At 35.5% G+C, this 13294-nt stretch overlaps 1 protein-coding gene across 1 annotated transcript in view; it reads right to left on the bottom strand.

The window, feature by feature from the left end:
• LAMA2 (laminin subunit alpha 2) overlaps positions 1 to 13294 on the bottom strand; it is a 656337-nt gene that overhangs the window by 390754 nt on the left and 252289 nt on the right. Inside the window, exons 5-7 of the mRNA XM_058435730.1 lie at positions 8602 to 8781; positions 5638 to 5727; positions 3591 to 3708 (exon numbers count right to left, since the gene is read on the bottom strand). Of these exons, the coding sequence (XP_058291713.1) occupies positions 3591 to 3708; positions 5638 to 5727; positions 8602 to 8781 (388 nt within the window). The remainder of the gene's footprint in view (positions 1 to 3590; positions 3709 to 5637; positions 5728 to 8601; positions 8782 to 13294) is intronic.

The raw sequence follows: 13294 nt of genomic DNA, 5'->3' as shown, positions 1-13294 counted from the left end.
CCAGTTGAGTGACTTTGAGGCAAAAACTCAAGTCCTAGCATCACTTTAGTACTTGTCTCATACATGTTTTGAGAATGCTTAGCAGAATGCCTGAAACATGCTAAATACTGAGCTCAATAAATGTTAGTAGCAGTAGTGGTAGCACTTGTATAATAATGATGAGGATCATGATAATATGCCCTGTACACCTATATGAATATATCTATAGGCTAAATTCCTGGAAGCATAATTTCTAGTCAAAGGATATGTAAAATTTAAATTTTAATCACTTAAAATAATTCCCCTCCAGGAATGCTATGACAAATGACTTTTCCTCTAGTAGATATGATGAAACAGTTTCTCCATAGCCACCAACCTTGTGTTATCAACCCTTGAATACAATTCCTGGACATAATAAGCATTCAAATATTTGTTGAGTAGAAGAATAAACACTTTGATAAGTGAAAAATAATATGTCATTGTTTTAATTGATACTTCCTTCATTATGAGTGTTATTATCTTTTTACAAAGTTATATGTCATTTCTGAGGAATACCTATTTTGATCTTTCTAACAGGTTAATTAACTTTTTTCTTATTGATATGTAAGATCTCTTAATATAGAAAGGTTATTATCCCCTTGTTGTGTTTGTTGTAAATACCTTTCCCAACCTGCTGACATTTGATTTAGAATATAGTAGTTTTGCTATGTTAATGGAGAATTTCAAACTTTAGGGAACACATAGTAATAAACACAAATCACTAGGCATTGTAAGCAGTTTTATATCTTTAGGACAACATACAAGAATTCCTTTTTTTTCTTCAGAAAGACAGTGATATGGTTTGGCTCTGTGTCCCCACCCAAATCTCATTTCAAATTGTAATCTCCACGTATGGAGGGAGGGAGGAGAATGGATCAAGGGGACAGCTCCCCCATGCTGTCCTCGTGATAGTGAGTTAGTTCTTACAAGATCTGATGGTTTTATAAGGGGCTCTTCCCCCTTCACTTTCTCCTGTCTCTCCTGTACCATGTAAGACATGCCTGCTCCCTCTTCCCCCTTGATTGTAAGTTTCCTGAGGCCTCCTAGCCATGCAGAAGGGTGAGTCAACTAAACCTCTTTCCTTTATAAATTACCCAGTCTCGGATAGTATCTTTACAGCAGTGTGAAAATGGAGTAATACAGACAGGGTCTCACTATGTGGCCCAGGCTGGCCTCAAACTCCTGGGCTCAAGAGATCCTCCCACCATAGCTTCTTTCTAGTAGCTGAGATTATAGGAGCATGCCACGGGACCTGGCTATGAATCCTTAAAAGCTTTGTTGTAATAGCATATTTCAAGAAACAGTCAAAACTTCTGCTGCCAGTATAAGCAGAGGAAAACATAAAGTAACATAGACTTACTCTTACACTATTTAGAATTGGTGTTGTCAAGAGTGTTTAGAACTATGAGCTACTATAGTTAAAACCCTGATGCCAAAGAAATGGTCCTTCACACACACTGTGCAGCCAGGACCCTACACCTACAGCCCCACTTTCTGTCTGTAGGCTGCAGCCTACCCCACTTTGTCTGTAAACTTAAAGAATATGGCTAGTAACTGATCACAAAGCCATGTTTTTGCTCTATCATCAGCAACTTACTATTTCACAGAATGTCCAAGATATATCATATGAAACTGTTCTTTACTAAAGGCTTAGCAACTGAATGAATATTCTATGCTTTTTAGAGATATTATCTTGCCTTATGTAAGCTAGATTGATGAAAATCCAAATTAAACTCAAATGAATTAGAATGTGATTATTCATTTTATGGAGGGATTTGTCATGTCACGGAAGGATTTTTCTAAATATTAAGGTGATTGGAATATGATTCAACTTGGAAAAGAAAATTTTTACTTAAGCTTTTAGGAATGTATTCACTGCTGAAAGTGTGATTTTTATGTATGGCTTTATGGCTAAGATCCCCATCTTGAATTTCTGGGTTTTAAAAATATTTGTTTTCCAGTTTGGAAATATGACCTCCCCTCTTCCCTACAGGGAAAGAAAAAAAAATGTTTCACAATTCCACTATTTTAAAAACGTGTACAGTAGCAGTTTGAAATGTCTTGCTTTGCTTAGTCTACCTCTATTGCTAACAAGTTGCTCTATTCTTTTTGTTTTGTACTTAAACATAGAAATACAAGTAAAGAGTGGTAAAGGATTTTGCAGAGCCACTTAACATTACATAATTATCACTGTGTGAAAGCTTGTCAGTGGCAACATGAAGACCCCTACCTTCAAGTGCTGCTCCCACTTATGATTACTGATATTCCACAAACAGAAGAGAAATTTAATTAAAATTTAAAGGCGCTCGAGGGCAAACATCCCTGGGTGGCATTACATTTAAAGTTACTCTTAAGAACAAATGTCTGTCCTCTATGGAGAAGTTGTGGAGAACTAAGGGATTAGCCAGAACACGGCTGGAAGTAGCTGAAGGAAACAAAGGCTGGGCTTCCAATGGTCCCCTACCATGCATGGTGAGTGATGATCCAATGGTGGCTCATGCCTCCAGATATGCTTCTGTAATAATGGGAGATTTCTAATCCATAATATCTTTATAAGCAGGCAGACAGAAATCCAAAAGCAAATGAAGTGAGTGCAGAAAATAAGGAGAGCTAATAGCATATATGCAGAATCTGAAACTAAAAATAAAATACAGCCATCCCTCAATATCCATGGGAATGGTTCCAGGACCTCCCTCAAACACCAAGATTCAAGGATACTGAAGTTCCTGTTATACAGTGGCATAGTATTTGCATGCAGCCTATGCACATCCTCCTGTATACTTTAAATCATCTCTAGATTACTTATAATACCTAACAAAATGTAAATGTTATATAAATAGTTGTTATATTCTATTGTTTAGGAAATAATAATAAGAAAAACGTCTTTACAAGTTCAGTACAGATGCAACTTTTTTTCAAACATTTTTGATCTGCAGTTGGTTAGACCCATGGATGGAGAAACCCTGGATATGGAAGGCTGACTTTATATCTTATAGCTGGGGAACATTTTATGATTAACGTGTGTTATGATTCAATAGTTTTAAAGACGTGTCATGTCTGACAATGTTGTACATGATAAATGTGAGTTGAGTTAATTTGTTATTCAAAGAATATATAGTGTTGGTATTAATTTAAAATGTCTATCAAGCTGTTTTTGAAGGCCATATATACTTAGTGAGCTGAAAAAAAATGTGGCTAGGGCTGATTTACTGTAATATTAATATTTGAATTCAGTTGAATTGGACTTTATACTAGTTTAGGTTTGCAGTTCAGCCCAAGACTATTTTTAGGTCTTTTCTTGGGTTGAGAAAATCTCCAGAAACACAGGTTTCTCCATGACACCTGTCACCTAAATATTCCAGTTGTCACTATTAGGCTATAAAGTCATCTGCTACATTTCTTAGATATTTCCCTTTAGGAAAAGCTAGACATATGGGTTGTCTTCGAAGTGATAATATAAATGAGTATTTGTTGACACATTTGCATAACCAGCCATTCCACTATTTTTCATTACTGGCTTTTTTTCTTGGAAAGGAAGAATGACGTATTTTGTTGGCTTCTAAAAAACATACCTTCACATTCAGTTTTAGTTAGAAAAGTTCCAGCTCTCCAGGGTTTCTGATGGAATCCTGGACAGCACTGATCACAGCTATCGCCACATGTGTTATGCTCACACTCACAGCGAGATTTCTAGTCAAAAAGAGGGAGGAAGCACAAATTTTAGCCTCATTTAGAACCACTAAGGAAGCCCCTCTCTAAAGGTACTATGAAGAAAAGAGAAAACATCTGGACTATGTACTAAAATGTAAAACTAGCCAGCTGGGAAGAAAGTGGTGCCAGGCTTGAAGTGGGTGTATTTGATCAACATCAGCTTAAGGAAGTCCAGGCTGGTTCTGGAATCACTGGGTTTAGGCTCAGAAGAAAGCAGGAAGGTCCAGCTGGGAGTGGTCTTGAAGACTGAATTCTCCTTCTCTGATGCCTGGGATCTATGTGTTTTTGGGGGGTCGATTAACTTGTTTTAAGGCTCCCCTCAAAATGTTAATATTTTTTGATGTGGCAAAAAGGAGGGAGTTGATTCCTAGGCCTCTAGGGGTGCAGGTAAATCAGAAATCTAATGTCTCTAGGACTAAATCTCCTGTCTGTGCGTGCTCTGAATACAGTCTCAATTTACCACATGGAATTGGACTTCCAAGGCTGTCTTGTGGACTTTTAAAGCCTGAGAAACACTGCTCATCTGTACACCTGATAGAAAGCACCCTGCATGCATTAACTATTTGTCCTGATGCTCTCCTTCCCTTTGCCTCCCTCCATCTGATAGGCCCTGGTGTGTGTTGTTCCCCTCCTTGAGTCCATGTGTTCTCATTGTTTAGCTCTCACTTATGAGTGAGAACATACAGTGTTTGGTTTTCTGTTCCTGTGTTAGTTTCCTGAGGATGATGGTTTCCAGCTTCACCCATGTCCCTGCAAAGGACATGATCTCATTCCTTTTTATGGCAACATAGTATTCCATGGTGGCATATGCATGTTTTCACTTCCTCCAAATAAAATAACAGTAAAGGGATTTTTAAAATGCAGAAAGCCAGTGAGACAAAGGGACTCTGTAAAGCCTGTGGGAAATTATGCCTAGGTGACGGCTCGATAGGGGCAGAAAACGACCGTGACAGACATTTACATATGTAACAAACCTGCAAGTTGTGCATGAGTATCCCAGGATTTAAAGTAAAATTTTAAAAAATGGAAAAATAAAAGAAGAAAGCACTCATACCAGGCAGAAGGCAGCACTGCAGCTTTGCCCATAAACATATGCTAATGTACTTTAATCTTCCTAGGAGATAACATTATAATCCAATAATCAGAAAACTAGCTTTGAGTATAATGTCATTTGCATTACAATATTTGAGAAAAAAAATTTGTGGCCCGATTTACATTCACTGATCTTACTATTCAATGTATTTTTCCATATACTATACAGGAGATGAGTTTGAATTTCACCAGTTTGTCTATGACAGGAAAAATAGATGCTCATTCATCTTCTCCTTTATGTTATGTTCATTTCATTCATTGTCATTAATGAAAAAATTCTATCCAAAAGCATTCTGGCATTTTCCGGCTTGCCACTATCAGTGCTCTCTTGATTCTCTCATCCACTCCACCCCCTCCACCCTCCTTACTGCCCCTGCCCTATTTTATCCTCCTGTTCCATTGCCACTTATGTATTTACTTCCCTGCACATTTTTTTACTCATTTGCATTAATTTTTTGATTAAAAACTTCAAAAGAAATGGTCAGGTTGATTGATGGCAGGCATTCTCTAAAGCTAAATCACGAGGCAGGCTGTCATAGCTAGAGAGGTTTCAAAATAGATAGACCAGTTTGGAGCCTTTTTGGAAAAAAAAAAAAAAAAAGAAAAACTGATCTGTTTTCTGATACTGTGATGGCTGATTTCAAAGTCTATCATCCTAACTGCCAGCTCTTATTTCACCCTGGCATGGATTTCTGTTACACTGTCTAAGTGGGGACCTGACACCCATTTACAGCGTTCTCTGTCAGCAAAGACTCTCATGAAACATTTTACAGCTCAGGGCTTCATTTTGCTTAAGCATCCTATAAATATACATACATTTGTCGCTGGATCAAGTGGACAAGCCCTGGCATGACCATAGCAGATGCACATCCCTCCAACCGAAATATCCTTGACCGAGTAGTAATACTGCAAAAAGCAATCCAGAGAGAAATCCCATTAAGATGACTGCAAGGTGAAAGTAACAAAGGGGGACATTCAGTAAAAACTTTATTTTCTGCTTTTATCCTTAGTTTGAAGGACAATTTGTGTTTCTTGAGGACAAGTGAGGACTCACAAAACTGACAGAGTAACTCCTAGCATTATAATCTTAGCCCAAAGGAAGAGTGGCCTTTAATTTAAGCTAGTTGGGCATTTTAGAAATATCTTTTTCCCAGTCAGTACCAAGTCCATGCTAGAGTACCTGTGGCTGACAGTAGTTTTTATCTGGGGCTAAGGACAGCTATTCTTCATAAAAGTTGTTTTACATAGTTTCATACAAAAAACTCTCTTTTATTGTGATTATAGGAACTGCAGTATTCACAAATCATATGCACACTGTTTTACTTGATGGATTTGAAAAGAACCAACAAAATTTAGGGAGAAATTGTGCTCATAACAATATATTCCTTAACCATATTAAGAAGAAAATTGAAAAGTCATTAACTCTAAGTTTATTGTGCAGAACATTTGCATTTTTATATTACTATGTAATATAGTCCATACAATTACCTTTATATATGAAGTTAACATACAGCTATGTTACTAATTATTTTAATCTACCCAGCTATTTTTTAAGGATAATTATGGAGGCTGGACTATTTTTTAAATTCTAATTAATATGTGTATAACATTTTATAATTGTCAGAGCACTTTACATTATCATATTCAAATAACCATCTTAGTGTTAGATAGTTCTATTATTCCAATTATACACACAAAAGAAAAAAACAGATTTAGCTAGAATATGTAGGTGGACACATATCTCAGTTCCCTGACTAAAAATCCCCTTTTTCCAATTTACTTCTTTGTTTCTTTTTCCTTTTATTTGTTTTTGTTACATACATATAGTGTGTTTGAAAATATTTTTGTTATGTTATCTTATTTGATATACCTAGACCTTGAACTAATGGAACTGGCTAGGGAGTTTGGATAGTATAAAAATATTTTTTTCATTTAACCTCATCACTTAATAATATAGATACAAATAGAGATATTTGCTTAAAAAGCTGATACAGTAGTAGGTTGTAAATGCTTTTAAAACTGGGAAATCGATTTTAAATATAAATGTATAATGCTTTGCTTTTGAGTCATGAAGAAGAGCTGAAATTTGCTATCTTATTTTTATATATTTAAAGGCAGTGTTTATTGAACTTGAGTACTTTCAAAAAACATATTTATATATTGACTTATACTGCACTACTTTAAAGACTCATGTACGATAAAGTTATAAATAATAGATGTGTACCCCAACCCCCACTCTACCTCCTGCAAAAGATGATAGAAAGAACACTAATTTATTTTCATTGATTTTTTTTTTCTCTGATAGATACACTGTCAAGAAAGATTAAATTTCACTCCAATTTCACACCAGTCTTCCTTGGTGTATATTTTTAAGTCATGCCAAAATTAGAATTGAAAATGTTTTCTTAAACAAGTGAAAAATCTAAACATTGCTATAAAATAATGATTAGTTTTGCATGAGACAATTGACAATACGTTGAGATATAATACAAGGGGAAATTATTTCAAGTTTGGAAAATACAGGGCACTAAAATATCTGACATATGTTGCATGGGACTAACTAAAGCCTTAAAAGTTATCTTGTGATGATGGCGAGGTTGGGTGTGGGAAGTTAAGTAACGAGGGAAGAAAACATGTGAGGAGTATTTAGGATCTGTAACTATTAACCCTAGTGATTCAGCAATTTTGCAACCAATGACAGTGGTCTTACCTTAGTAGGATCATTCTAGAATTAAGTGCTTTGTCCTACAATATTAATTTCTCCCTATAGTCCTTTTTCTTAGCTATACCTCTAGTCATACAGTAGACACTCTATTCACAGGAGTTTGCTTTATAGAGTTATGGCTGAATTGACTTCCCTGGTAATAATGTCTTGGTTATGTAGCAGCATATGTGGGAGGTGCCATAAACCAGTGAATATGGTAGAAGGCAGACAGGAGGAAGCACGATTATCACTCATAGCAATCTGGGTTGATCATCTATCTTGTAATCCCACAAATTCCTGTTTAACACTGGAAGACAGCACTTCTGTCAGCTCTTATGTTCAAAAAGCTTTTGAAAAGATGCTTTAAACTTTTTTCCTAATATTTTATTTGTAAAGGAAAATAAAACAGTATGTAGAATCAGTTTTCTCCTATAGCAGTGCATTTTTAAAACTATGGCTTGTGATTCATTAATCAAGCATAAAACCAAATTATTTGACGGCCCACAAACCAGCAACATCAGCATCACCTGGAAAGTTTTTGAAGTGCAGTGTCTCAGCTCTGCCCTACTGAATCATAACCTGTATTTCCACAAGATCACTGGCTAATCCCATGCACATTAAGGTTTAAGACATACTGCTCTCTGTATGTGTGCATGTGTGTATACTGGCTCAGTTGTGGCAAAAAATATCAAAGCCCCTGCACTTCCAGTAGTAACTCGCCAAAGCCAATTATAATAGTAGTACAGATCGCCTAAAGTGACAAAGGCTAATTTTATTCTGAAAAATAAGATTATTAAGTAGACATTGTGATTCTCATTTTACAAAAGAAGAAATTAAAGTTTGAGAAGGCTAAAATGTTTGATAAATGTTACACATGTAATAAGTGGCACAGCTTGGATCTGAACAAAGTCTGCCAAATTTCAAATAATAATAATAAAAATAATTTACAATTCTAAAATAAAAATTTGATAATAACCACTCCTACAAATCACTGAAAATATTTTTAAAGTATTTAACAGACAAAAAGATAAGTGGGATATCATTTGTAGGCTCTAATATGATTCATCATAACTTACCCTTCTGGTGACAATGGGGTCAATTTCTCTTGGGTCTTTGTGAGCAAACATCATCAAGTCAGCATTCAGTGTGCGGATCCTCTGAAATCTCAGGCGAATATAGCGAGCAGAGGTAAATTCCAGCAGTTCTGGAGAAGGATCATCGGCACTTGGTCTCCCATTGATTAAAGAGATGTGAATCTACACAATATGAAAAATAATTTAACAATTATGTTTTCCAAAATTTAAATATTGATTTTGTTTCTTTTTCTTGGAAAAATAAAGTTAACTTCCCATTCTCCCAATTAGGCAGATTCAGGTACATGCCTGTGCACTGGCATCTAGTAAAGTAATTGATGTATGTTATAGTCTTCTTAATACATGTATATGCAATTTGTTTGTTTATATCATAGGCATTTCTCTATATACTTGAACTACCTGTATTTCTCTCTTCCAACACACTGCGTCAACTTGACCTTCCTAAGATTTCCATAAATTCTTAATCATTCTTTCTCTGAAAATTATTGTGCCCTAAATTATTTAAGAATCTGGGGTATGGCGGGAAACCAGAAAACTTGGGAAAAAAGTTATAAAATATCAGATTATAAAAGGAACCCATTAGGAACTTAAAATAATTCTGTACTTGAAAACATCACATTATATAGCCTTAAAATGTGGAGAACAAAAATTACAAGGAAAACTAGACAAATCTATCATCACAGTGAGATATTTCAATAGGTTGTTTTAGGTTGTCGTTATCTATATTTTTTTAGTAATTGATAAGTCAAGAAGACAAAAATTCACCAAGAATGTAACATACTCTATGAAAATCACACTCTAAAAAATATGTTAAAACTGAATGGAATGGTGAATTTTTTTAGGACAATAATTCAGCACAGTTGACACCAAGAGAAATATAATTCAGTCAGATCATTTTCCATGTAAAAGAAAAATTGAGAAATTGCCAACAAACTGCCCTTTAAAGGTGTACAAGGCTGGCAGGCTCTCACAGGGACTTCTCAAGAGCAAAGAATTCTGATGAAGAATAAACTGTGTGATAAAATAAAACGTACTGTTGGCACAGATAAAGGATGCTCCTAATACCCAAAGAACTCTTGTAAATCAATAAAGAAACGCACCAACAACATAACAAAATGCACAAATATATGAGGGCCCTATTCAAAGAAAAGAAAATTAAAATGACTGTTAAATGTTTATAAGATACTGATCCTCCCTCATAATAGGATAAATGTTAATTAAAAACACACTGATAAACTTCCCATTTTTTCAGGTTGGCAAACCCCACAAATATTGGTAATACTCTCTGATGGTAAGACTAAGAGAGTAGATACCTGGCTCTTACATTTACAGATATAAGTGTAAAATGATACAAATTTCAAGAAAGTCAATTGAGCAGTAACTATCAAAATTAGAAAAACACAGTAATTCTGACCTAGCAATTCCACTTCTAGGAGTTATTCTACAGATATAAAATAATACATATTCTATATTGCAGGTGAACTGAATATGGCTAATGAACTGAATGTTTGCATCCCCCTTACTAAAATTCATGTGTTGAAACCCTAATCCCAAATGTGATGATATTTGGGGGCAAGGCGTTTGGTAGGTAATTAGATACTGAGGGTGGAGCGCTCATGAATGAGATTAGTGACCTAATAAAAAGAGGCCAGAGAGCTAGCTAGCTCTCTTTCCACCATGTGAGGCTACAAGAAATCAGCAGTCTGCAAGCCCCAAAAGAGTCCTCACCAAAGCATAACCATGCGGACACCCTGATCTCAGATTTTCAGCCTCCAGTACTGTGGGAAATAAATTTCTCTTGTTTACAACCCACCTAGTCTATGGAACTTTCTTATAGCCGCCCAAACTGACAAAGACAATGTTATTCTTTCAGCATTTTTGATTATAATCTTTTTTGGTCACATCAAAGGACGGGAAATAACCTAATATCCATCAATATGGGACTGGTTAAATAAATTGTATATCTGCATAATGAATTACATGCAACCATAAAAAAGAATGAGGAATCTTTCAACATACAGATAGGAAGAAGCACGTACTTAAACTATTTTTGTATTCTGTAAGTGGATTATTATTACCTATGCAACAAATTGAATCAAACCAAAATTGTTAAAGAAAGTGAAATTGAGTGGTTGATTTTGAACTGAAAATACACATACACACTCACACTCACACACACATACACACACAAACATGCACACAGTGCTAAAGGTACAGGGATGCAGGAAGTGGGAGTTCTGTGCTGTCTGGGAGATGCTTGCGTACAGGCAGTGTGTGCACTGGGGAGCTGTGACTCAAGGTCACCCACTGGAATTTTCATCCACTTTGTAAGACGATATATCATGTGTGTTAATTACATTTTTTGACAGGAGAGGCAATGATATGTATTTCCATTCCTAACATCCTGCATTTAGTTAATCCCAGGGAGCCTTTTACAAACTGACTGCCAATAAACTACTTGAGTCACCAGAGAAATATAGCAAACTCTGAGATGATAAACTAATTCTCGTGTCACAAAGAATAGACTCAAAATGCCTCATGATAAAAATATGAATATGTTCCAGCTAATTGAATCTACCTGGGATACTTAGTAAGGAATAGAATGCAAGGTCTTCTAAAATACTGAATCTGAAAATACTGAATCCCCTCTAATGCAGGGATTCTAAAAGAGTGAAGCAGATCTTGTATATTCCTCAAGATCCACATTTCTGGCATCTAGCAGGTGAGCCAGAAATGTGTTTAGAATTGAGTTAGATTTTTGGCTTAAGGAGGTTAGAGCTAAATGTTAAAAGAATGGATAAATATATGGATGAAGCCATTAAAACTAATTTCCCACTGAGATTAACCTTGGCACCCAAAAAAGTCACCAGTGCCATTGAACTCATGCTTACATTTCTATCAAATTCTCCCTTGACTGTCCCCAAAAATACGACTTGAAAGAAAGGAGGAAATCACTACATGTCTAGGATTATAGTTGCTGAACATTATTAGAGTTTATTTGGTGTGAATGCTGTGGTGAATCATGTTTGTGCCGTATGAAGAATCAGTAAGTTTCTCACTTAAACATACAAAGGACTTTTTTGGAAAAAAGGTGTACATATTCTCATTTAGGTTAATAAACCGTATGAAAGCTACATGAAGGATTCAGCAAAAGAACACTTCTCACAGCTTTGGTATTTTCATCAAGCTACTCTGCCAAGAGATCTTGTGAATATAGTTAGTCCCAAGCTGTTTCTGGGATATAAAACAAGCCAGCTGTTTGGCGATGTTTTGTGCAGCTTCCTTCCACTGTTTTGTGTCTATTTTTTTTTCATTCTCCTTCAAAATAAATCATAATGTTGGATAGGATATTTCCACTAGCACAGCGCAGTGTAATTCCAAGTCCACTGGATAGCTTAGCATACTTCCTTATTTCCTATGGGGTGACAACCAGAGGGTGGTATCTGTCTTCAAGGAAGATGAAATGATGAAACGTATCCATCCCCAAGACCACCACTGTCTTGCTGTGAGGACCTGAGAAATCTGTGGCAGCCTCTAGTGTCTTCCAAAGTGGTTTCTATTACAGACGTGTTGGTGGGTGTATGTTCATGCTGTCACAGGAATTCATTCCAACTGAAAATATCAGACTATGGGTATCAACTGGTTTTTTAGAGTTTAAAATGACACTCTTCTTTGAAATTTGTTTTCCAAGGCAAATAAAGGGGGGAAAACCTTATCAGAAACATCTCTTTTTATAACCAAATAACTATATCAATATCATACTCTGTTCACCCAAATAATCCTGTTTTTACTAATGTAAGCATACTATATAAATCATGTTTTCTTTACAGATTAGTAAGACTTCTGTGCCTCTATGGCATTTTTATTTTAGAATACATTTTTAAAATGATTTACACCACAAATAATTAGATTTCTTGTATAGATGATTTTCCATTATTATGTTTGTCTATTTATGTTGCTGTGTTTGTTTTGGAAAGCTGGAAGAGCTATAATTCTAATACCTTCCCTAACAATACAAGTTTCTTGAGTGAATGGATGGATGGGAGAATGAAGGCTACTGAAAGATCATCAATAAGTATCAGAAACTTTGAAATAAGTAGCAGAAGTGGATAAAGTTGACAACTTGACGTGTGGTATGCTCTCTCTTAAAACATTTTTGTATTATCAATCTCTACAAGTGTGCCAGTGAAATAGGTAGAACAAATTGAAAGTAAGCTGAACCCAGGAGACAGAACAGTAAATCCATATGTGTAGTTTGAGATTAAGGATGTACAGATATGGACAAAGAATTTGTATGTAAATGAGTGGCTGAGACATCTGGGAACCTCTTAAATCCAGTCATGCTCTATATGGTATGATTTGGGGAGAAATAATAAGATTATACAGAGAACTTTCAAAAATAAGCCTAATCTCTTTTATTTTGACTGTGTAAAAAAAGAAGTGCCATCACCCCTCATCAGTTATAGTTTCAGGGGATTTGTGGCGATTGGTTCCAGGACTTCCTGTGTATATCAAAATCTGAGGATGCTCAAGTCCTTGATATAAAATGGCATAGTATGTGCATATAACCTACACACATACTTCAAAATTATTTAAATCACATCTACATTACTCTAAATACCTAATACAATGTAAAGGCTATGTAAATAGTTGTTATACTGCATTATTTAGGGAA

The sequence above is a fragment of the Hylobates moloch genome, unplaced genomic scaffold (assembly GCF_009828535.3).
Source record: "Hylobates moloch isolate HMO894 unplaced genomic scaffold, HMol_V3 SCAFFOLD_2, whole genome shotgun sequence".
NCBI lineage: Eukaryota > Metazoa > Chordata > Mammalia > Primates > Hylobatidae > Hylobates > Hylobates moloch.
This window is presented reverse-complemented; position numbering and strand designations above follow the sequence as displayed.